This window comes from Marmota monax, unplaced genomic scaffold, assembly GCF_021218885.2.
Source record: "Marmota monax isolate L192 unplaced genomic scaffold, Marmota_monax_Labrador192_F-V1.1 WCK01_AAM20220418_F8-fsc00087, whole genome shotgun sequence".
In the NCBI taxonomy this organism is placed as follows: Eukaryota; Metazoa; Chordata; class Mammalia; order Rodentia; family Sciuridae; genus Marmota; species Marmota monax.
In genome coordinates, this window is record NW_026693476.1 from 6,549,535 (window position 1) to 6,574,074 (window position 24,540).

The 24,540-nt window shown below is 50.1% G+C and overlaps 2 protein-coding genes across 2 annotated transcripts; one reads left to right on the plus strand and one right to left on the minus strand.

Moving 5' to 3' along the window:
- Positions 1-1,022: 1,022 nt before the first annotated feature.
- Positions 1,023-8,509, minus strand: Tafa3 (TAFA chemokine like family member 3). The gene is given in 6 exon segments (XM_058583607.1): positions 1,023-4,951; positions 6,114-6,257; positions 6,259-6,304; positions 7,082-7,234; positions 8,191-8,306; positions 8,426-8,509. Coding segments are annotated over 5 exon segments (510 nt in total). The 5' UTR covers position 8,306; positions 8,426-8,509; the 3' UTR covers positions 1,023-4,899.
- Positions 8,510-16,260: 7,751 nt separating this feature from the next.
- On the plus strand, positions 16,261-22,063 carry Ppm1j (protein phosphatase, Mg2+/Mn2+ dependent 1J). Its single transcript, XM_046458238.1, has 10 exons — positions 16,261-16,599; positions 17,919-18,033; positions 18,528-18,815; positions 19,129-19,247; positions 19,739-19,823; positions 20,669-20,787; positions 20,987-21,050; positions 21,208-21,315; positions 21,457-21,608; positions 21,748-22,063. The coding sequence occupies exons 1-10, from the start codon at positions 16,274-16,276 to the stop codon at positions 21,893-21,895; spliced, it is 1,524 nt and encodes a 507-aa protein (XP_046314194.1). The 5' UTR covers positions 16,261-16,273; the 3' UTR covers positions 21,896-22,063.
- The last annotated feature ends 2,477 nt before the right edge of the window (positions 22,064-24,540 follow it).

Here is a 24,540-nt window from a genome sequence, read left to right on the forward strand (position 1 = left end):
GAATGTACAATTATGTGCTGGGCTGTGTGTAGCCAGTGTGCCCTGGTCTAGCCCTCTGGCTTGATTAATCATCTCTGTGCTGAACTAGTTTGTACGTATGTACGTATTTTGAATATCATCCTTGCTTGTAGGCATGGAAATACTAAAATCCACAGACACCCCAAACACCAAAAGCATACATGCATGTACAATTTTATCATTATACCAAGATACATATGCAGTTATATTCTTTTTTTTAAGTATTTTTCTAGTTGTAGATGGACACAATATCTTTATTTATTTATTTTTATGTGGTGCTGAGGATTAAACCCAGTGCCTCAAACTTACGAGGCAGGCTCTCTACCACTGAGCTACAGTCCCAGCCCCTGCAGTTATATTCTTTAAGTTTAAAAGTAGAAACAACATGAACTTGGAAAGCATGAACTGAACTGATGTATGGAGTGACGAAACCTTAGGGAAGGCTCTATCTGCTCCAAGTCTTCTCTTGGCCTCTCTCTTAGTCTTTCTTTCTTTCTTTCTTTCTTTTTAATTCATTTATTTGTATGTGGTGCTGAGAATCAACCCAGTGCCTCACACATGCTAGGCAAGCGCTCTACCTCTGGGCCACAGCCTCATCTCCTCTCTCTTAGTCTTGATGTCTTCAATTCTTTTCAGGTATCACAAGTGACAACGGAAGGGAATAAAGGGGACACAGGCACACTCAGTGTCAAACAAACAGGCCCCCCAAAGCAGGAATACAATGCAGTCTCATTTTCCAGATCGTGAAGTATGCATATTGAGAAAGCTTAAAAAAAAAAAGCATACTTTAGCAAGGATTGGCAAAATTGTTCTATAAAGGCTCAGATAATTATTTAGGTTTTTTTTTTTTTTTTGGAGGGGGGACATGTGGTCTCTTTCAAAAAATTCAACTCTACTGTTATAGCACAAAAGTATCCAATAATTAGTAGGCAATTATAAGCAAATAAACATGGTTCTGTTGTAATAAAACTTTATTAACAAGGAAAGGTGACCAAGGAGTTTCATTTACAGACTCCTGTAAGCAGAGTGTAAGAACCTAGAAGCCATCAGGTCTGGCTTCACAGCTTTCAGGGGTTGACAGGGGCTCCATTCTGTTTCCTCCAGAAAAGGTAAAAATCAAATTCTCTTCGTCGTGGCATTAGTTTTGTTTTATTGTTTCTGTGCTCTGGTGTTTTGATGTGGTGGTGAAGTGATGCAGTACTGGGCTTGAACCCAGGGGCACTTGACCACTGTTACATCCACACCCCTTTTTACTTTTTATTTTCAGACAGAGTCTTGCTAAGTTGCCTGGGCTGACCTCAAACTTGTGGTCCTCCTGCCTCAGCTTCCCCAGTCACTGGGATTACAAGTGTGCCCCACTGAACCTGACTGCTTCTTCCCTCTTTCTGTGTGTGTATCTCTAAATGTTTCCATTTTTCTTCTGTCCTCTTGCACTCAAGCCATGAAAGTGTCCAGACTCCTTCATGTTAATAATTCTCCTCCTCCTTCTTTCTCTTCTTCTTCATCCCTCCCTCTCCTCATTTTCTTCCTTTGTGCTGGAGATTGAACCCAGGGGTGCTTAACCACTGAGCCACATCCCCAGCCTATTTTATATTTTATTCAAAGACAGGGTCTCAGGAAGTGGCTTGGGGTCATGCTAAATGTTGAGGCTGGCTTTGAACTTAGATCTTCCTGCCTCAGCCTCCTGAACCGCTGGGATTACAGGTGTACACCACAGCACCTAGCTTCACATTCATTCTTGATAACTACTTTGCAGGTCCCTCATCAGTTCTGGGGTAAGAAGTGATGTGCAGTAATGAAAAGATCACTTGTCTGGGTGGGTCACTGGGCAGAACAAGCCAGCAGTCTGCTGTGTATCTTTGGGAAAATTACCTAAGCTCTCCAAGCCACCCTTTCCTTATCTAATAAATGAGCGAGTTAACTAACTGGCCCCTGAAATCCCTTCCAGCTATGAGTTTGTGATTTTAGGAAGCTACAGCATCAACTCTGTGCAACTGTCTGGGGCCATTAATTAAGATGTCACTCACAGACCTTAAGGAAACTGCCAGGAGGCCACAGAAATCTGCTCTGTGATCTGTAACTAGCAACCTTCCTAAGGCCTTCACAGATGAGGGGCAGAGGGTGCGTGTGAACTCAGAGGATGTGAGAGCCCAGCACACTAAGGGGAGAGGAGGAAGACAATCCAGGGAAACCAATTTACATTCTAGGCTGTCATTGTACAGCTACAAAATGCACACAAATATTGACTTAGCTGGAAACAAGATCCCAGGGAGCTACTATTGGAAAGTGGGACACCTTCTCCATCAGATCCTTCATGTGGGGCTTTTCTGGCCATGCAAAGGATACCCTTCAAAGCCCTTCAGATAAATATATGAATAGGTTTGGAGGAAATGGGGCCTTGAGGAGCTAATAAAATAAACTACCAGATCCCAGCATGTGTCAAAGGAAAGCAGTCTCCTCTGAGCAGGGGTGAGGGAGGCCAGGGAAGGTAGGAGAATGAGGTTGGCTGGTGCAGAGGCTGGCACTGGTTGGCTTATGATGAGCAGGGGCCTGGAGCTCTGTCCTCCCTCCTAGACACAGTCTTGAGGGTGGGGAGGGAATGGAGGAATCCACACCCTGGCCTCCAGAAGAGCAGGCTTTTATTGCCTGACTCTGCTAAAGTTGTCTCACTTATAGTCTAAATAATTAACTTATATACCCCTAAAGGAGCATTCAGAGAAAAACAAAACCCACCCCTGCCCTCAAGTTCAGGTTTCCATTGCACCCAGGGCAGGCCAGGAGGCTGAGAAGCCATCCCAAGCTGCAGACATGGCCTGACTTCAGAGGTTCACTGGGATTAGTAACCTTCTAAAAAAGGCCAAGAGTTGTTTTTTGTATTTGAGCTAATGTTTTTTGCAATTTTGAAAGTTTTTTTCTTTTTTTTTTTTAAATCAAACAACGAAAACAAAGAATGTGCAACAGAGACTTCTGTGGTCTGCAAAGCCTAAAATATTTACTGTCTAGCTCTTTCCAGGAATAGTATGTCATCCTCTTACTCCCTCCTCCAGGTCCTTTCTCAGCCTTGAAGGAGGTAAGGACGGCTTTGATCAGCTCCCTGATAACCCCACCTGAGAGCCCCCTGTATGCAGAGATTATAGTTGTCAGAGCACTGATATTTACAGTCCAGCGAGAAGCTGGCACTATTGTTCACCCCATTAACAAAAAAGAAAGAAAAAGAAAAAATACACTAGGGTGGGGTGAGGGACACATCAGTCTTGGTTCTACTGTATAAAGAGGTAGGCAGAGAGGGAGGAACTGAGACTAGTCCCAAATCATCTTATTTGCCTTCTTGAGGATCAGAAAGTGGCATCATCCCAGTTGGTTTCTGAAGACACCCTACCCACTAAAGCCCTGGTGATCCCCACCGTCACAGAGGCTGCATCCAAGCTATCATATGGTGCCAGCTGACCCTCAGCCCTAGACAAAGGCTCCAGCCTACCACCTCAGCAGGTAACTTTGAAGGGACAGGACTTTGGCCAGCCCTACACTCCTCCCAGACTTTCTCCTAGAACTGGAACCTCTGAGAGTGTCAGAGGCTAAAGACCACAAAAGAGACAGGTCAGAGCAGGCAATGGGGATGCCAACCAAGCGCCCCCACTGCAAGTGGGCTGAGTGACCTCTGTGTTATCATGGAACCTATTTGGAATTTGGGGGACTTAGGGCAGAGTGGAGACAAAGTAACTCTACATCCCGGAGTGTGAAGATTCTGGGTTATTGCAGATAGGAGAACAGTAAACTTGGTCAAAGTGTCTAGCATGTTCCAAGAAAAATGTTGCTACTGTCCAGCCAATGCTTTACAGGGTCAGGCGCTGAGATCAAAGTAACAAGGAAGGTCCAGGTTGGAATCCCAATGTCCACACTAGTGAAAGGCTGCAGTCTTAGAGATTTGAGAGACCAGGCTGTGAGCTCATGGGATAATCATCTCAATCTCAGAACTCTGGGGCTCAGTTTCTTCCTCTCTCTCTCTCTCTCTCTCTCTCTCTCTCTCTCTCTCTCTCTCTCTCTCTAATGCTGGGGAATCAAACCCAGACCTCACATATGCTAGGCAAGTACTCTACCATTGAGTTACACCCACAGCTCTTTTTATTTTGAGACAGGGTCTTGCTAAATTTCCCAGGCTGTCCTCAAACTTGTGATCCTCCTGCCTCAGCCCCAGAGTTGCTGGGATTATAGGTGTGCGCCACCACATCCAGCTTTCTTATCTGTTACAATAAGGAAATGAACAGAAACCTGAGGTGCTTGGATGAGGCTGATTCTAAGGATCTGCGCATTCCATACCCAACAAACAGCTCAAATATGCCATGACTCCACAGATGCTTTGCTGGAAAGTTGTCACGATCGTTGCTTTCCTTCCCCAATCCCATCCAAATGAGAGACCACTGACCTGGCATAAGGGAGAATGCTTTCCTTCAACTTGTTAGCAGTTTACCAGGGAATCAGGATGGATGGAAAGGTGCTGATGAGTGTGAATTCTCATCTTTGTGCCTTATGACCAGAGAGTACCCAAAGAGTTTCAAAAATTTCATCCCCAAACTCCTACCATGCCCACAGCAGGTGGTTCAGAAGTCATGGTGCCATAGACTTTCAATGACCTAAATTATCTGTCTTCAATTCCCCAACTCAACTGGATATTCCTTAAGGGCAGGAATTGTGTCTTGACCTTCTTTGTCTCTAGCAGAGCACAGTCTTCTAGATATGCGGTTGGAGATCCATCCATATCTGCTTAGCGACTTGATTAAAATCAAGAGAGGTAATGCTGAATTTGACATGGAGAGTGAGTCCAGGTGAGTGAATCTCTAAATTTGCTGGGTGATGACTGGATGCCATTCTTCAGTCCAAGGCTCAAGCAAGCTTCTCCTGTCCAGGCTGTGATCCCTAAGAGCTATCGTGTGACCTAGACAGCAAACAATAGAGGAAGGTTAGAGAAGACAAGGTGGATCCATCCCAGTGTGCCAGAGACTCTCCAGGATATGCAGGTCACATTGCTGCTGGTCCCTTGCTCCTGAAGCAGTCCAGGCTGGGAAAGTGGCCAGGTGGACCTTGCAAACATAAATCAGGCACACTTTACCCACTGTTTGCTTCCAGGTCACTGTACAAATTGCAAGCACAGTGTAGGCTTTATAGGCTACAAACCTAAACATATAATGTGGCAAAAATGTCACAAGCTCTGTGGTGGGTCTCACTCTCAGCTAGGCTTAGGTATATTCAGAATGGCTGTCTCCTTTGTCTGCCTACAGATAAGATGCTCTATATCTAGTCAAAATCCCTGCTCCATTTGTTCTGTGCTCTGGGAAAAAGGTTGCTTTCTTCAAAACTGTAGAGGCTGCCTTTCCTTCTCTTCTTGTTTGTTTGCCTGTTTGATGTGTGTGGTGATGGGCACGGAATGTAGAAGGCAGTGCCTTGGCTGGCCCCGCAGTGTCACTCATCTGTACAAATGGTGATGACAAAGAGATGCAACTAATTAACCATGACACGCATGGAATTGCTAACAACTTTGATAAAATTTTAATTACCCCTTGTTTCATGGGGCAGGCAACAAACCATGAAAATAATAATCCTCTTGGGTGCTGTCACAGCAGACAGAGCAATTTGACTAGAGGAAGGGAGGTGTGAGCTGTAAGGAGTTTAGAATTGTGGGAATGGGGGGACAGTCCATGGAGAAGTGGTGGGCAGAGTGGCTACCATACCTGGAATTCAGGTAGGAGGAGAGACTCCTCCCTGAATTATCTAGATAGCTTCCCCAATTCCCCACTTTGTTTGTATAGACCTGATGTTTTCCAGAAGCAAACTCACTGCAGGCAAAGAAGAGAAACCAAGGCACATGGACTATCAAAAAATCTGCCAGAAAGACACTCCTGGATTTCTGATCCAGAGCCCTAACACCAGTCCCCAGAGTCCGACCTGGAAGGACCACCTGGGGATGCAGTGAGTAGCTCACTGCTCACAGATACCACCTTGGGTCATGCCATCCTGGATCCCCAGGGCTCCTGTGCCCCCTTGGCTGCCCCAGGCGAAGGGGGAAGAAGAGGAGTAGAATGAGGTGTCCACCTGGATACCTTAGTGGTTTTGACTTTGTGTCCACTGCTGCAGCTCCATCCCGACAGGTCCGGGAGCACCTTACACTCCTCCCCTGGCAGGCAGGGCTCCATCTGACACCACCACCTCTGCAGGACGATGGAGGCTGTTGGGGCAGGAGGCAGGAGTGCAGCTCTAAGCTCTCTGCGAGCACAGCCGGCAGTCAAGAGGGGGGTCTGCGAATGAGGTACACATTTCCACACACCCCTGGCATGGAGTCCAGTGTTTCCCTTGTCTTCCGCCCTACTCTGGGCTGCCCAGAGAGGCAGAACTGTTGAGGCCTGGGGACATACCCTTACCAACTTTAATCCTACGGGTCCCAGCATCTCACCAAAGACATTGAGGGGGAATGGAGGCAGGTGAAGTTGCCTCTGAGGCCACCATGTCATTGTCACAGAGGCACCAATCTTCAGCTTGGTGTGTGTGAGCAACTATGCACCAGGTGCAGAGCTCCACAGACCAGGAGGGCACAAGCTGGCATGCATGTGATCACAGTGGGCGTGGTTACTTGGATGCCACTTAAGGGTGAGAACAGAAGCCAGAGTGGGTAGGTGGGAAAGGGTGATGTGAAGGAACACACGTGTCCACGTAAAGGCAGGGTGGGGAACGAGAGTGCAGCATGTGGAAGAGGCTGGGGAGAGAGCAGTAGGTGAAGAGCCCACGTCCGAAAGGCTGTGTGTGGCAGAAAGCCTAAAAGTATGAGGGAACGTGTCTGTCGGTGTGGGCTGGGCAGTGAGGGCCAGCACACAACAAGAGCTTTCCTTGTCTATGACACAGAGATAGTCATATCTGCCCTCCTGTCCCCCAGACAGTGCCCCATCATTTGAGACTCTGATCATGAAAGCCCTGAGATGGGGATGAAATTGGATCCCCGGCAGATGGCAAGGCCCAACCAGACCTCCTTATCTCTCTGCTCAGAGTCCCCCTGACCAGGGCCTGGCTTCTCACTCACCATCCACACAGGAGGGCTGTGCCCGCGTAGTGCCAGCCACCTGGCCGGAAAAGCAGGAGCATTTTACGGTCTGGGAGCGCTCCTCGATGCGGTTCCTGTTGCAGCAGCGGTGAGCAGCGATCACCTCACAGGTGCCCTGCTTTACAAGGACTGATGGGGCCAGCCACATCAGATCAGGTCCCCAACCCAGGCCTCCAGCCCTGCTCCCCTCCCACCCACCTGCTGGTCCTTGAGCCCCTTCTACCTGCTAGGGAGAAGGCCTTTCCTTCCTTCCTTTCTTGTTTGTGTGTGTTGGGCGGGAAGTACTAGGGATAGAACCCAGAAATCCTCTACCACTGAGCCGCACCCCCAGCCCTTTATATTTTATTGGGAGACGGGGTCTCACTAAGTTGCTGAGGCTGGCTTCAACTTGCCTCAGCCTCAGAAGTCACTGGGATTACAGGTGTGCACCACTACACTGGCTGGGGGAAGGTTATTTAAGAGATTTCCAGGGCTGTGGTTTTAGCTCACTGATGGACCACGTGGCCAGCAGCATCAAGTCCTGGGTTCGATCCCCAGCATCACACACAGAAAAATCCAATGGCAGGGGAGAAAGAAGCAGATGAAATCTTCCTGTTCCTCCCCAGTGAAGCCACACTCATCACCCTTTGGCAGACCCTGGGTCTGAACAGAAGAAAGCTGAAGTCCCGCACCAGGTCCCACCCCCACCTCCCTGCTTTCTCAGGGTGAGGGCAAGGGCCCCAGGGCTTACAGTGCGTGGGGAGGATCATCCGCTTATATAGGCTTTAGCCATCCCAGAAGGAAAACCCCAGAATTAGGCCAGGAGGCTAGACTTAAGCCCCCACCCGAGGGCCTCTCTCCCTGCAGAACACCTTCTGGCCTGGAAGGGACAGAGAACAGTGGGTCTGCCCAGGCATCCTCCTGGCGGGGATAGCAGAAGGGAGCAGTTGCCTGGGTGATGAACAGAGGAGGAGCCAGAACCTGAAATCTATGGATTTTACTTTGCCTCCGAAATCTGCTCCCTGTGTGGAACAGGGTGGGGTGTTATCCAGTTTTCCAGGTGTGCTGGAAAACCTCCTTCCCAGTCCCTGCTGCCTCCCCCTAACCTGTGGCAGTTGGAGGCTGAGAGGAAGCAGAAGCCAGGAGGGTCCACAGCCACGTCAGGCACAGCGCCAGCAGCCAGTGGCCTGCGTTCCAGTTCTGCACGGCCCTTTCACTCATCCTGTGGAGGGAAGGGCACACCTCGCACAGCTCCAGGCAGGAGGGGCTCTCCTAGTGCCCAGCCCCAGTCGCTTCTCTGTGCTATGCCCTCTGGGAGCCAAGGGTGGGTAAGATGCTCACCTTGTCCCCAGACAGCTCGCAGCCAGGCACAAAGTCACTGTAGGAAGCGATGGATGCCACAGAGAACAGGGGAGCAGGAAAGGAGGACCTGAGGAGGAAGTGACATTTAAAAGGGGTCTTAGAGCCGGGCACGGTGGCACACACCTGTAATCCCAGTGGCTTGCGAGTCTGAGGCAAGAGGATCCAGAGTTCAGAGCCAGCCTCAGCAAAAAGTGAGGTGCTAAGCAACTCAGTGAGACCGTTTCTAAATTAAAAAAAAAATAGGGCTGGGAATGTGGCTCAGTGGTCTAGTGCCCCTGAGTTCAATCCCTGGTATCCCCCCAAATTTAAAAAGGGGGGGGGCTGTGGTGTAGGAGGAACAATCATGCTAACTCCCCCCCCCTTTTTTTGAGTTCTTAACCCAGGCATACTCTTGAATCCTTCATGACTATTCCACAAAGTAGGATAGTTATTACCTATTTTATAGATGAGCAAACGGAAACTCAAAAAGTCTGGACACAACCCAAACAGCCACCAGTGAAGGACTGGCTAAATGCATTGAAGAGAAATCTGTACCAGGGCAGTCTCTTCCACACAGCTGTGGAAACACAATGGAAAATGCTTTATATAATGATGCATGCAGTGATCTCCAATGATAATCCACTGTTAAGCGGGGGCAGCAACATGTGGGACGATGTGTATAAAATGTGTAAAAGAGAGGGATTATTTATGCTGCTTGAATAGGCATAAACTAGCTCTGGAGCCACATGTGGTGGTCTGTACCTATAAATCTCAGCAACTCTGGAGGCTGAGGCAGGATTGCAAGTTGGAGGTCAGCCAGGGCAACTCAGTGAGAGCTTGTCTCAAAATACAATAAAAAGGGCATGCACTTCGGAGGCCACATAAGTCTGGCTGAAGATTCCTTAAACGGTGTGTCCTGCAGTGTCCTGTTAGTAGGTTCTATACCAGGCTCCGCATGTCATTGGTATAGGGTCCATATTTTAATACTGTTCCTAACATTTCATTTAATAGCAAGATGTCTTTGACTTGATTTTATTCTTTGTAATTCTAGAAACGAGATTGTAGTTTAGCCATTACTGATATTTTTTAAAAAGGGATATGATTTCTTGCACAGCCGTTCAAAAGAGAAACAAGCAAGCTTCGGTTCTCAATGTTGACCTTTCTTTTTCAGGTACAAGTTTTCTAGCTCAGACAACTGAGAAAAACTATAGACCATTCTTGAGGCATTGGGTACATGCTGTTTTTCTACATTGCAGGCAGATTGGTCTGTGATGGGTGGTGTGCAGGCAGATACAGGATCTGACAGCCTGGGATGTTCTGTACTAAAAGGTTACTTTGTATCAGAAAGTTTTAGTACAACAAAATAAAGGTCAATTTCAGGAAAAATAATTAAAAATAAAAAGGGCCAAGGAGGTAGCTGGCAATAGAGTAGCCCTGAGTTCAATCACTAATACTACACACACACATACACACACACACACACACACACACAAAACAACACCACCAAACCAAACCACACCAAACAAAAATGTCAAAAAATTAGCTATGGGAACAACATTGTTTGCCATTAAGAAGGAAAAGTGGTTGGCTGAGAAAGAAGATGACTTATTTTTCTACCAATTTCTTTTTTACTCCCTATTTATTTTTTCCTTTTTTGTACCGGGGATTGGACCCAGGGACACTTAACCACTGAGCCATATTCCCTGCCCCCCCCCTTCATATTTATTTGTTTGTTTGTTTGTTTATTTTGAGAAAGGGGCTTGCTAAATTGCTTAAGGCCTCCTTAATTTGCTGAGGATGATCTCAAACTTGTGTCTTCCTGCTTCAGGGAGTTGCTGGGATAACAGGTGTGCACCACCATACTCGGCTCTTCTTCATTTTTTGAGTGTCAAACCTGGGGAATGTAGTGGCCATTTAATTTAACCAATATTTAAATTTAAAAATGAAAAGAAGGCTAATGGAAGTCAGATGATTTGCCAAGGTCAGGCAGCATGGGGGTGGCAGGGGCCAGAACCCAGCAATCTTCCCTATGCCCACCCACCACCTTGCTTCTGACCCAAACTCTCTTCCCCTTTCCTTATCCTCCTCCATCCTTGGTGGTTCAAACTCCCAAATCTGTTCCAGAGAGTGGGCTAGAAATGGAGGGAATCCCATCTGGGAAGTATTGGTACACAATGGCTGGGAGCTGCCCAGCCACAGATGGGGGCAAAAGCAGTCTCAGGAGGCATCAGGGTCTCAAGCTCAGGGATAGACCCAGGTTAGTGCCTCTGTTGTTCAGCGAGCCCTTGGGTCACTGCTGACCTCCCTCAAGTGCCAGCACAATTCTGAGAGTATCAAGGATCAACCAAATGCCAGGACCCAGCTGCTCTCTTAGAATAAAATGCCCCATCTCTGCCCATCCCTCACACTTCAAATCTTCAACTGTTTCTTCACTTACCTTTTGTTGGGATCTTTCAGATTCAGTCTGCTCATCTGCTGGTCTCAGACTCACTCCACCTGGACAAGTACGAAAGATTTCAGTGAGTTATGATGTCCAGAGGGAGCCACGGGCCCTGGTCTGGTAGGGTAAAGGAAGGCTTGGGAGAAGGCAAGGGGGTGGGCTGGCCGGAGTCCAGTTCTGAAGCTGTTCTAGGCAGGGGCAGAGTCTCTTCCTCTGGCTTGGGAATAGCCCTTACAGAGTCAGGATGAGCCTGGGACCAGTGGCCAGGGAGCTTCAATGTCACAGGAGTGAAGCAGCGGTGGGAGGGGTCTAAGAATCAGCACTGTCATCTCTCTGATCTTGGGACAGAGCTGAGGATCAGGGGAGGGTTCTAAGCAGAATCTGCCAGATAGATTCCTGCTGGGAGAGACCTCTGGGGAGGATTCCTGAGCCCTGAATCCTGTTTGCCTCTACCACCAATGTCCCATGGCATTTGCTTCCTGGACTTACTTACAGCTGGCTCAATTCTGCCACTGTTACCCTCTTTCTCACCCCACAGAGCCAGAATGGGGGTGCAGCAGGTCTCTGAACTGCAGGCCACAGCTCCCCAACACTTTCTCCTAAGTACTCCTCCTTTTTCAGCCTCCTAAGGAGGCAGAAGTAAAACACAGGATGGTGAGGCCCGGGAAGGAAGAGAACCCTGCCTCCTAGCTCCCAGCAACAAGGGTCCTACAAAAGGGAATGAAGGTGTTCAGAGGAAGTGATGGCAATACCCTGGGGATAGGTATGCTCCCACCTGTCTGGATGTATCTCTTTCCTGAATAAGTCTCTCCTCTTTCCGCCCCTATCAGGAAACCTCATCTCGACTATTAGAAATGCAGCTTCTCCCAGGTGAGGGGTGCTGGGGATTGAACCCAGGGCCTCAGGAATGCTAGACAAGGGCTCTACTACTGAGCTACATGCTCAGCCTGTCTCAGGTGATCTTGTTTCTGAGCTTCCAGACCCTCCAATCCCACTCACCTGGTCTCTCTTATGAACCCCAAGACTCAAAAGACCTGGGGGAGGGGAGAGGATAGGGGCTAGAGGAAGCTGCAGAAAGCTTCTGGGAATTTTTCTTCAACTTCTATGCGCTACCTCAGTTTCCCAGCCTGTTTTCCCCTGCTCCAACCCATGCTGTAGTGAGACTGAGTGAGCAGCCTGCACACCAACAAGGAGTTGAAGACCACAAGAACCTCCAACCTTCCCCAACCTACCCTCACCCAACTCCAGTGTCCACTCAGTCCTCCAAAATTCTGAGCACTCTCACAGGGACCTACCTGCCCTTACAGCGGTGCCCACTGTTCAACCTGCTGGCCTGAGGTCCGCGCTGCCTCTGAACCTGGGACCAAGACTCAGAAAGCAGACTACTGTCTGGTGCGGCCAGTTTGAATGCCGTCTAGTCCAGGGCTCTGTCTGCGTCCGTCACCAAGTTGCTGCGCCCCCAGGACGGCGGGGCTCTGGCCAAACCCGCATCACCGACGACGCGGCGGTGATGAGAGCCCTGGGCCTGGCTCCGATCGCCCTGCGGGGCTCAGTCGGATCCTCTCCGATCCTCCCGCCTGAAGGCCGGGGAGCGTGCTGCGGCCGCTGCAGCCTCGGCGCCGGTGCCGCCCCACTCCTCCAGCCCCGCACCAGCCGCCGCTTCCTTCGGGACAGCGCGGGGCGCTCGGCTGGGCTCGCGGGCGCAGCCGGCACGCAGCGGCCCCTGGCGGCTCAGGACAGGAGGAGGGAGGGGAGAACCACTGGCCCCTACGGATTCGGTCAGATGGGTAGCCCCGAGGAGGTCCTCCAAAACCTGCAGGTCTCCCGACGCCTGGTTCTGTGGCTCAGGGGAAGGAGGTGATGCTCGCAGGTGCAGGGCGGCGGCGGGGTGGGGGTGGCGGTGGGGCGCTGGAAGTGAGGAGTCATTGCCAGGACCTGCAGGGTGTCTTGAGCTTTGAAGATTCCAGAACTGCATTGTCCAGTTGGGTAGTCGCTAGCCGCATTTTATTTAAATTTAAATCTAAAACTCATTAAAACTTTACTTAGCACTCAAATGCTATTTAAAGTGTCCAGTAGCCACAAGAAACTAGGGACAAGTGTATTGGGCAGAGCAGATATAGAACGTTCCCATAGATGCACAAAGTTGTTCCCTATCCTCCTACTAGGGCTTGATCAGGGGGCCCTCTACTAGAGTTACATCCCTGATCCTTTTTATTTTGAAAGGAGGTCTTTTTCTGAGGGGGATATATATGTGTATATATATGTATATGTGTGTATATGTATATATGTGTGTATATATGTATAAGTATATATATATGTATATGTGTGTATATGTATATATGTGTGTATATATGTATAAGTATATATATATGTATATGTGTGTATATGTATATATGTGTGTATATATGTATATGTATGTATGTGTGTGTGTATATATATATATATATATATATTTATTTATTTAATTTGTTTTTAGATATATGTGACAGTAGGGTGTATAGATGAGGGCTGGCCTCAATATTCACCATTAAACCCAGCTACAAAGTTATTTTCAGCAGTCCCCTCCTAGATTGATATCTGGAAGGCAATATTTCTACCCCAGAAATAGTATCCTTAGTGACAGGCAGGAGGGCTATAATAGGCTGGTGAATGGTCCGTATGGATGATGGGTGTGAGTTTCAACTTGGGAACCAAATTCTGGGACCCAGTGTCTGCATCAGAAAAAAACTGTAATATAATTTCCACTGTCAATTTATTTATTTATTTAGGTACTGGAGATTGGACCTAGGGGTGCTTTACCACTGAGATACATCCCCAGTCCTTTTAAAATTTGTTATTTTGAGACAGGGTCTCACTAAGTTGCTTAGGGCCTTGTTAAATAGCTGGGGCTGGCCTCCAACTTGCCATTCTCCTTCCAAGCCACTGGGATTACAGGCACGCACCACTATGCCTAGCAATTGTATAATTCTTTGTAAGGTTATATTTTGTATGTGAAAAGTACTAGGAAAATAAAGGGCAAAGGGGTTCTGTGAGTTTTTCTCTTCATAGGAGGGACATACTTCTTGCTGTAACAGGGCTCGGGGGTTGAGGTAATGTGGAGGGAAAAGGCAAAGGGGAAGAAATGATAAGCAAAGTATCCCTGAAACACCAAATAATAAAAATAATAGGCCCTGAACCCCTGCATGTGGACTGTGAACCCCTGCATGTGGAGAGCCTTGAGGCTCTCCAGTCCCCCTTCATGGCTAGACATTATCCGTCTGAACTGAGGAAAACATCCCACAGATTTGCTTCTTCCCAGCCTGCTACCTTTCTCCTCTCACCTTCTGCCACCTTGGGATGGGTAGGGGCAATGACCGCGTTACCAGGTCTGGGGCAGTCTGAGGATGGAGGAGGTATGATGGTGTCAGGAATGGGTGGGTGGTTCCGGGAGATGAAAGTCTCAGGGTCTGGGTAGGCTGGGGTGCTGTTCAACAGCCCACAGATGCTGCCAACTTCCCTGGGGATCATCTGGTACAGAAGCAAGGGGTCTCCAGGCCCTAGCTCTGTGGCCTATTTTTGCAGCCACTCCATAGATGCTGGGAAGAGCAGGGAATAAGGAGCTGTGTGACAGTGAGAAGTGATAAGTAAACTGTCCCAGAAACACTGAATAATAAAAATAGCCAGGAGTCATATTTTTCTTCAGTCTTTGACCTGGCAGTGATGTTATGTCATTTATCAGAGAGCTGGTTCCCGTTTTCTTCAAACAGGAGGGGAACACCCATAGCAAGCAGCAGCGTGTTCTTTGTCCCTGTCTTTGCTGCTCTGTGGGGTCTGATGTTTTTTCCCTCTTGTGACTTTATTTGCTCTGGCTTTCTGTCCAAATCTCAGGCATAATTACAGCAAATCCATCACCTGAGTGACCATTGTAGGTTTTTTATTTGGAAATGGCCAGGAAAGCCACCCCTTCCGGGAGCACATTTTAGCCTGGGGGACAGACTATGGTATTGGAAGGAAGCACTCAGTGGACAGAGCCCAGAGGTACGGTCCCTATAATGAACTTGATTCCAGTGGCTGGTGATGGTTACCCCAACTTGCATTAGGGCCATAGACCTTGACCTCATTCGAACTGTGTGTTGGGTGGGTGTACCTGGGACCTAAAATGATCTATTCCCTGACACCATGTTTAGGAATAGAGCTCTTCCCAGGTCAGGTCAGTACCACCTTCGCCCCAGGAGGCAGAAAGCAGAAAGAAAAAGCATCCCACCTGGTGCTAGGTCTAGTTTCAGTCCTGAAGCAAGTGGGCTTTTAATCCGCCCAGGCAGGAGTTTAACCTGGCCTCTGTCTCCCCCTGGCGGCAGAGAACTTGCCCAGCATTCCAGGACTCCCCAGCCTCTGCGCAAAGAGGAGAAAGGCAGAGGTTCAGGAACCCCATCCCTCTCACGGCTGTCATCTTCTTCCTAACTCTCCCTCCCTGATTCAGAGAAATCAAACTGATTCTCAAGTCAGAACCGGATTCTGGTATCAGGAGACTGACGTGGTTATGAATCTCTCAATGGCCGTATGATCTCTTGGGGCACGTCATATTAAATGACAGGCGCATCCAGTTCCCTCTCATTTGTAAAATGGGCGTGATAAACTGGTGTATAGAATGTGCTTTGTAAAAAGGTCCACTGCCCAGGAGGTCTTCTATAAATGGTATTTATTATATTACGTTGTTATCCTTATTAACTGATGCGAAGTCTAAATCTGGGTGTACGGGGAAGGTTCTGAGAAAGTAAGTGGGGTATGAGTGACAACCGCTCTCCCACACGTGGCAGTGGCCTCAGAGTTAACAGTACCGTCAAGAGCCCAGGAATTTACCCGGGCTCTCTGATCCAAGGTGATGGGCTGTGACCTGCATGGTTACCAGGGCCTCCACTCTGCACCAGCTCGCTGCTCTCGCTCTCACTCCAGCAGCTCCAGAGGTGTTGTCACACCAGCTGTTTCACACCCAGCGGCCCCGAAACGGCTGTTTCGCTCTGAGGTCATCACCTTCGTTGCCCTGAAGGCAGCCTGACCACCCTGAACCGGGCGCGGGGAGACCGCCTCCCCCACCCTCGTCACAATAGGGACGGTCTAGTTGCTGTCTCTCCTACAGCACGACTGAAGTAAAAATTTCCTTCTCTCAGACCTTTCCCACTACAAACCCTTCCCCCTCGGAGAAACTGCGGCAGGACGAAGCCGGAATGAGGTGGAGAAGAGACCGGGAGCCCGTGGGGCGGTTCCCGGGGTGGCCGAGAGCTAGGGGAAGTTCTGCCCCACACCGCCCCAACCCGGCGGGGAGCCAATGGCCTCAAAGGACCAACGGGGGTAAGCACCGCCCACGCCGAGCCCTAGGGGCAGGGCCTGAGAGGGGCGGGGCCAGGCCGGGGGCGGGGCAGGGAAGCAGCATGCTAAACCGGGTGCGCTCGGCGGTGGCGCACCTGGTGAGCTCCGGGGGTGCTTCACCTCCGCGCCCCAAATCCCCAGACCTGCCCAGCACGACCTCGGCGCCACCGGCCGCCGCTCCAGAGACGCCCAAGAGCCCTCCAGCGAGGCCACGGAGCGAGAGCGGGGCGTCCGCGAAGACCGTAGAGACTCGAGCGAGCTTCTCCAGACCGACCTTTCTGCAGCTGAGTCCCGGGGGGCTGCGACGCGCCGACGACCACGCGGGCCGGGCTGTGCAAAGCCCTCCGGACAGGGGCCGCCGCCTGCCCTGGAGCACTGGCTACGCCGAGTGAGCGCCCCCCCGGGGCACCCAAACCTGGATGGGACTACCACCTCTCCCCAACTCTGCATCCCCGCTCCAGGGATGCGCCCCCCGTGCGGCGCTCGGAGCCAGGAACCCCCCTTTCCCGGGACCTTTGCTATCCTCTGGGCTTCGGGCCCTGTCTCCAATCGGGTGCAGCCTGAATCACCTTCCTCAGGACCTTGTAACTCGTTGATCACCCTCACTCTCTCGCCTCAAAACCCCTGTTGTCTCCCAGAGCTGGGGGGGGGGGTGGTGGGGGGCTCTGCCAAGGATGAATTGGCCGGTTCCTAATCGCGGCTGGGCAGTTTAGAGGCTAAGGAACTGCGGGGTGGGGGCGGTTGTTCAAAAAGGAGTGGAGTTCCTTCTAACCGGAGATAGCGGTTGGAAAGACTATCAGCAGCTTCCCAGCCCTAGAGCCCCAGTTCCCTGTCCCTCTTACCGTTCCCCTCCCCCTCCACACCCAGAAATAGCCCGACACCAGAAGGCCGCCGGCCTCCCAGGGTGGGGGAGGGGGCAGCCCACGGCCGTGGGAGGGTACCCTTTGGACTGCGTTCTCCGGGTGGACCTACTAGTGCTGCAGATCAAGGAAATACACCCCTTGATCAGGACGGCGGGGATGCTCCTAGGCTACGTGTATTTTTAATGCATCTACCAGAAAACCTAACCCTGAGGGAGATGGGGACACTGAGATCACTGAGAAAGGTGGCTGGTGGTCCCATGGCCCCGCCACCACCTCTTTTAACTTCCTACAAGGGAGAAGTTTGTGGTTAAGTGGCTCCTTCCCAGTCCAGGTGGGCCTACACTCTTACTCTACTTTCAATTCCTCTTTCCGGATCTGGGCTGAAGCACTTCCTCACTGCCAAACAGGCAGAAACTTTTGCTGGGTAGTTTTAGGGTGAAGGTGGGTGTGCCGATGAGTTGTGGGGTGCTGGGGACAAAGTACTGGGAGAACTGATTGAGGCTGGAGGTGGAATGTAGGGTCTTGGCGAGCAGGGAAGTAAAGCTTCTTACCCTCATCTTGCCTCTTCCAGCAGAACCCCTGAGGGAGCCTCTTTTGCCAAGTAAGGGGGGAACTGAGGCAGGCAGGTGCTACTGTCTACCTTTCTATGAAGTAGGGCCTGCCACCCAGACAGTACTCCTCGTCAGCTCTCCCGGCTTCCTTTCTCTCTGGCCTGGATCCCAGGTGGCTGTGACCTTTCTCAGCTTGGCCAGCCGACAGGGGAAGATGTGTATGTGTCTAAGGTGGGGGTTATTCCAGGACCTGGTCTGGTGTCCAACCTGATGTGGTCACTCTGGCCTGGCAGGGTCATCAACGCTGGCAAGAGCCGGCACAATGAGGACCAGGCTTGCTGTGAAGTGGTGTATGTGGAAGGACGGAGGAGTGTTACAGGGGCCCCTAGGGAGCCTAGCCAAAGCCAGGTAAGACCTCACCCCCTCTCCTAGCCTCCAGAGACACAGACACTCATCCTGAGGGATGTCAGGCATCTGGTTTTATATCTGAGACGTGAAAGAACTGTCTTCTAACTCACTAGCTTTCTGTGTTTGCCACAGAACCCTTGTGTGGCATTGATTCATTAAATCCTGCCATGTCAGATGAATGTTTACTTTTCTACTTCAAATGTAGATGTTTGTGTAATTAAATTAATTAAATTATAGATAATTTAACTATTCACTGATGCTGATTTTTGCATCTTTTATCCTCAGAATTTGGCTTTTTTGAGGCTCTCCTTTCTTTTGACACATAGTGTGCCCTGGGTGAATAAGTGAATAAATCTAATTTGCCTGTAATGCCAACCTCTCTGATATTTATTGGATGCCTACAGTCTTGTTCTTCTCCCTATACCACACACACACACACACACACACACACACACACACACAGATTTACTCACCTTCAACTTTTCCTCCACCAGGGACTCTGCTTCTATTATTGGGGCCTGTTTGATGGGCATGCCGGTGGTGGAGCTGCCGAAATGGCCTCACGGCTCCTGCATCGTCACATCCGGGAGCAACTAAAGGACCTAGTAGAAATACTTCAAGACCCCTCACCACCTCCCCTCTGCCTCCCAGGCACCTCAGGGACCCCAGGTTGCTCTGATTCTACTCACTTGATTGGTCCTCAGTCCTGCTGGTCTTCACAGAAGGAAGTGACCCATGAAAGCCTGGTAGTAGGGGCCATTGAGAATGCCTTCCAGCTCATGGTGAGTGGGTGGCCTGGGCCAAAGGCTGGCTAGGCAGACACTCTGGCCAACTCTGACCAGATAATTTAACTATTCACTGATGCTGATTTTTGCAGTCAGGTGGCCTCAGGGACTGACCCTGAGAACCCACAACACCACTGAGAGCCAGAGCAGAGTTTGGTTCTGAGGGGAGGCAGAAGGGATAGTTACCCCCATGTGTTTCACTATTTTCCAGTTGTGGTCTGGCTACGCCAGATGATTTCTGCAGATTGGAGTGGGGAGGGCGACTTGGTGTCTGCAAACTCTTCTTTTACTCTCCTCCCTCACTTGGCAGGATGAGCAGATGGCTCGGGAGCGGGAGCGTCGTGGCCACCAAGTGGAGGGGGGCTGCTGTGCACTGGTTGTGGTGTACCTGCTAGGCAAGGTGTATGTGGCCAATGCAGGTGACAGCAGGTATGGAGGAGAAGGGCTTTAAAAGTGGCTACAAGGGGCCATACTCTCTAGGATGGGGGGATAAAAGAGTGAGGTGGTGGGGTTCAAAGTCAAATATTGGACTTGGCATGGTGTCACATGCCTGTAATCCCAGAAAGTCAGGAGGCTGAGGCAGGAGGATCACAAGCTCAAGATCAACCTCAGTAATTTAGTGAGACCCTATAATAAATTGGGTCTCAAAATAAAATCAAAAGGGCTGGGGATGTAGCTCAGTGGTAAAGCTGCCCTGGGTTCAATCCCCAGTACTGTAAAAAAAAATAAAATTAAATTTAAAGAAACCCCAAAGATTGAAGGAGCTTGGAGGACCATAGATATAAAGAAAGGCCTGATATATCCACAAGGAGAGGAAAGATGGAGTCCTGGGTAAGGAATCCTAAGTGGAAGGCCTGGTCCCTCTGGAATTATCCATGAAGGGAGCTGAGGAGAGCCAGGCCTTTTCTGTCTCTGGGCAGGGCCATCATTGTCCGGAATGGTGAAATCATTCCAATGTCCCGGGAGTTTACCCCGGAGACTGAGCGCCAGCGTCTTCAGCTGCTTGTAAGTAGGAACCAAACTTCCTACCCCCATTGTTTACTGGTTCTTGTGCCTCTCTGCACTCTTGTCCCTGAGAACCACCGCCCCCCTCTGTCTCTCTGTCTCTCTCTCTCTCACACACACACACACACACACACACACACCACCACCACCACCACCACCACCACCAAACACAGAACACTCCCTACTGGGAGCTTCCTGGGAAGGCGGTTTTGTGTGGGCTGTTAAGTGCAGGGCTGAGCCCAGGGGATAATGCTACAGGAAGGAGCCTGAGCTGGCTTAGAGCACCCACTGTGGCCCCAGCTGAGGAAGGAAGTAAAATCAGAGGTGGGGGGAGGGAACAGAAAAGGCCCCTGGGCTCTGGAACTGGACTGCCTGGATACTGAATCCTGGTTTGTTGTTCTCTGCTAATTATGTGACCTTTGACAATTCCTTAACCTCTCTGTGCAGTAATAGTTCCTGCCCCATGGGTTGTTTTGAAGAGTTAACTGAGTTAATGTGTGTATCAGAATAATGTGTAGCATGTGGACCTTTACTTAAAGGTCTGCTATAATAAATATCATCTAGCCAGATACAGTGTGGCACACCTGTAATTCCTGCAACTCGGGAGCTCGAGGCAGGAGGAGCATAAGTTCAATGACAGCCTCAAAAAATTAGCAAGACCCTGTCTCAGAATAAAAATTACAAAGGGCTGGGGATGTAGCTCAGTGGTAAAGCACCCCTGGGTTTAACCCCCAATACTGCAAAAGAAGAAAAAAAAATTAACATCATCTATGTATTGTACCAGGGTACGCTGTGAGTGTAACACCCTCTGGCCCTTTGCTCTGTCTGGCCATTCTCAACCCCAGGGCTTCCTGAAACCAGAGCTGCTGGGTGGTGAATTCACCCACCTTGAGTTCCCCCGCAGAGTTCAGCCCAAGGAGCTGGGGCAGAGGATGCTGTACCGGGACCAGAACATGACTGGCTGGTAACACTTCCCTCAGAGCTGGGTCGTTCCCATGGCAACCTGACCAGTCCCTCACCAGTAGCCAGGTGGAAGCTGAAGGCTGGGCCAGGCTGGGAGTTGGGGGATGGGGCCCTTCTAAGGGGTTTGTGTGCGGGTGTCCAGCTCCTAGAAGAGAGGGGCTTTGATGCTTAGGTGATGCCTCTACTCCCCCCCTCCCCAGGGCCTACAAAAAGATCGAGCTGGAGGACCTCAGGTTTCCTCTGGTCTGTGGGGAGGGCAAAAAGGTAAACTCCCCGGTAGAGGTGGGAGAGGGCAGGAGGACCCACCACAATTTGTCTAGGGAGGTGGAGGTTCTACCTGAGGGTAGGGGTGGGAGGGCTGTGTGGTTTCAGAGAGCCTGGCAGAGGACTAAACAGCCGTCCCCCTCCATGTTTCCCTCAGGCCCGAGTGATGGCCACGATTGGGGTAACCCGAGGATTGGGAGACCACAACCTTAAGGTCTGCAGTTCTACCCTGCCCATCAAGCCTTTCCTCTCCTGCTTCCCTGAGGTGAGCTGATGGGGGCTCCTTAACTATACCTTCCCTCCTCTGTGGGTCTCAGGCTGGCTTTCATCCAGGGCCCCTTTATCCCCAAGCTCCCTGTCTAGCACACCCCACACCTCAATCCTCCCTATACTCTTTCCCCACCAGGTTCGAGTGTATGACCTGACACAGTATGAGCACTGCCCAGACGATGTGCTAGTCCTGGGAACAGATGGCCTGTGGGATGTCACCAATGACTGTGAGGTAGCTGCCACTGTGGACAGGGTGCTGTCGGCCTATGAACCCAATGACCCCAGCAGGTAGGGTTTGCATGGCATGATGGTAAGGGGATGGCACTGGCAAAGGAAAGGGCAAAGGGCAGCCATGCTTGGGGACCCACATGTGGGCCTCTGTGTCTATCTTCCCATATACATGAATGTGCACATGTGCTCCTGGCAGGTATACAGCTCTGGCCCAAGCTCTGGTCCTGGGGGCCCGGGGCACCCCCCGGGACCGTGGCTGGCGTCTCCCTAACAACAAGCTGGGTTCCGGGGATGACATCTCGGTCTTCGTCATCCCCTTAGGAGGGCCAGGCAGTTACTCCTGAGGGGCTCAGTCCATCCCTCCCACCACCATCCAGCCTCTCCATGCTTACCCCTCTCTCAGCCCAAATTCTGCAGTTGTCTCCCTGAGCCTTTAGTGGCAGTTTAACCCAAAAAGGGATATCCACTAGACCCAGAATTACGGCTCTTGGCAAATAAACCCGGTGGATAAAGGTGCGTGTCTTTATTTGCTTTGATTAGAAACTAAAAGTTAAGGAAAAGTTCTGTGCGGTGGTAGAAAGGACATCATGACAGTTCAAAAATGAATTTTTTTCCCCCAGGTTCTTCTTTCTGCCCTCTCCTCTCCTCAATCCACTCACTTTCCCTGAGTGTTCTCAGACACTTCTGTAGCTTCATCCATCTGCTGATGTTTCTTCCAAGTTGGTGTCTCTTCCCAGATCTTTCCTGAGCTTTAGATTCATACATACCCGTCATCTCCCAAACATTTCCGTGAAATCCCACTGGCACTTCACCTCAACACACCTCAATCCACTATTTTCCCCATAGCATGTTTCTTCTCCTACTTCGTCCTCTCAAAGGGCATCAGCTTGGCTGCTCAAATTAGAAATCTTGGAGTTGGTAACCCTTTAATTTCCTCTTCATCATGCTAATCAATCACTAAGTACCATCATGTGCTATATGATGACAATGAGCTGCATTTATGATGGTATACACCATATAACGTTGGTGTGTAGTAGGCTATGCCTTCTCAGTTTATGTAAGTACACTCTATGATGTTTACACAACAATAAAATTGCCTAATGATGCATTTCTTATATCCCCATCATTAAATGATGCATGACTGTATTGTTGAATATATACATTTATGTATCTGTGTGTGTGTGTGCACCTTTTCCCACTTATCTTCACTCCCACTGTCACCTCCTTAGTTATTCATTATATTAGTTTCCTAACTCCAACAGCTTCTTGCTGCATCTGAGCAAAATTCACAGTCAACTCCTGGGCATGGCATATAGGAACTTCATGGTCTGCCTCCTGTTTCCTTCTCCAGCCTCATCTTCCATCACCATCACTGTCTTCTGGGGAGTTCCCATGACTCTGTGGGCCTGTAGTAGCTTCAACTTGTTATTTAAAATATACACATCAACCTAATTTGAATACTTCATCTGTTCTTCAGGGCTGGGCATCCCACAGCTAATGTATTCTCTCCACCCCCCAACAGCAAATGCCTCCTGTATGGCTGCCTGCAAGAGTTGTCCATAGGGGAATGGCAATTAAGAGCAAGGTCTCTAGAGTCCATTGGTTTGAATTCTAGGACCAGACCCAACACCAACTCTGTAATCTCTGAGTCCCCATTTGTTTTCTCAGTAAAATGGAGATAACACTATTAGGCCATCAGGTTATTGTGAGGACTGAAATCGTTAATAAGTCAGGTTCCATAAGCATTAGATATCTTGAGATTGTCTGTATTCCTCATTTAGACTGTAAATTATTTGAAGGCATAAATCAGTCTTCAGCACATAGCTCTCACTTCACACTGAGTGAACTATTGAGTGGATTAAGAGGCCTGGGGACCAAACTGCTCTTGAACTCAGTTTGCTCATTTACTAAATGTGTTGGCTGTACTTCAGATCTTTAAAGTCTGTAAGACTTCTAACATGCATCCATTCGGCAAATATTTCTGGAAAACGGATCATGTCCCACACACTGTGCTAGACGAGGGGAGGGGAATACTGGAGGAGCAAGGTAGGCATCAGAAGACAGCACCAGCAATGGAGTCACACAGGCCTGACTGTATGAATTCTTGCTGTCAGAAATCTCAAACATTTGCTAAGCTGCGTCTTCAAACCTCAGTTTCCTTTCAGGCAAAAGGAGATGGGTATACTTCCCCCGAAGGGATTGTGACAAGTATTTAAAAGGTTGAGTTATGTAGAAGCCTAGAATACAAGTCAATAAAATGTTGATAGATTTCCTCCTTCTTTGTCCACCTCCTCAGACATTTTTACAAGGAAGATCTACATGTAGGTAAATACGGTATGTAACACATCAGCGGGGCTAAGTGTCACTAACAGCACAATAATACAATAAGAGTGGGAACTGTATTCCTGGTTGGGGATCCAGAAGCACTTCCAAGAGTACCCTTGGAGAAGTAGGTAGGAATTGGACTTAGGGAAATTCCAGGTAGTGGAAGGAAGGGAATCCGAGGCAGAACGGTGGTCTGGGTCTGCAGGTCCCAGAAGGTCCTGGAGGGCCTTCAGACTAGGGATGAAGTCGGACTGGGCTTGCTCCGCAAGGATTCTAGTGGCAGAGAGTGGTCTTCTGCACACACCACGTCCCACTCCCTCGCCCACGTGGGCACCCCGGTTTCCCAGTCCTGCCTCCCGCGAGCGCCCAGGTGGGGCAGGAGCGGGTGCTGCTTGGCCGCGGGAGGGCAGCAGCGGCCCTTCCTGACGCCACCCCGAGCGCCTCTCAACTTTCTCGACGCCGATCTGCGCCTAGGGGCTGCAAGGCGGGGCGGAGGCCGAGTCCTCCGAGGTCCGACCCGCTCCGGTCACCGCCCACTCCTCTGCAGTCCTGGCAGCTCTCCCCCAGCCCGGGGCAGGCGCCCCCAACCCGCGCGCCGCAGCGGAGGCGACCTGTGGCCGCCCGGGGCTGGGGCCGGAGGCGGGCTGAGCCTAGGGCCGCCCCC

What these genes read in the sequence shown, in the direction of transcription:
- Ppm1j (XM_046458238.1), top strand. Translation starts at nt 16,274, where the DNA reads ATGCTAAACCGGGTGCGCTCGGCGGTGGCGCACCTGGTGAGCTCCGGG. An exon ending in TCTGTGGGGAGGGCAAAAAG is followed by an intron (nt 21,051 to 21,207) that starts GTAAACTCCCCG and finishes TGTTTCCCTCAG; the next exon opens with GCCCGAGTGATGGCCACGAT. An exon ending in TCCTCTCCTGCTTCCCTGAG is followed by an intron (nt 21,316 to 21,456) that starts GTGAGCTGATGG and finishes TTTCCCCACCAG; the next exon opens with GTTCGAGTGTATGACCTGAC.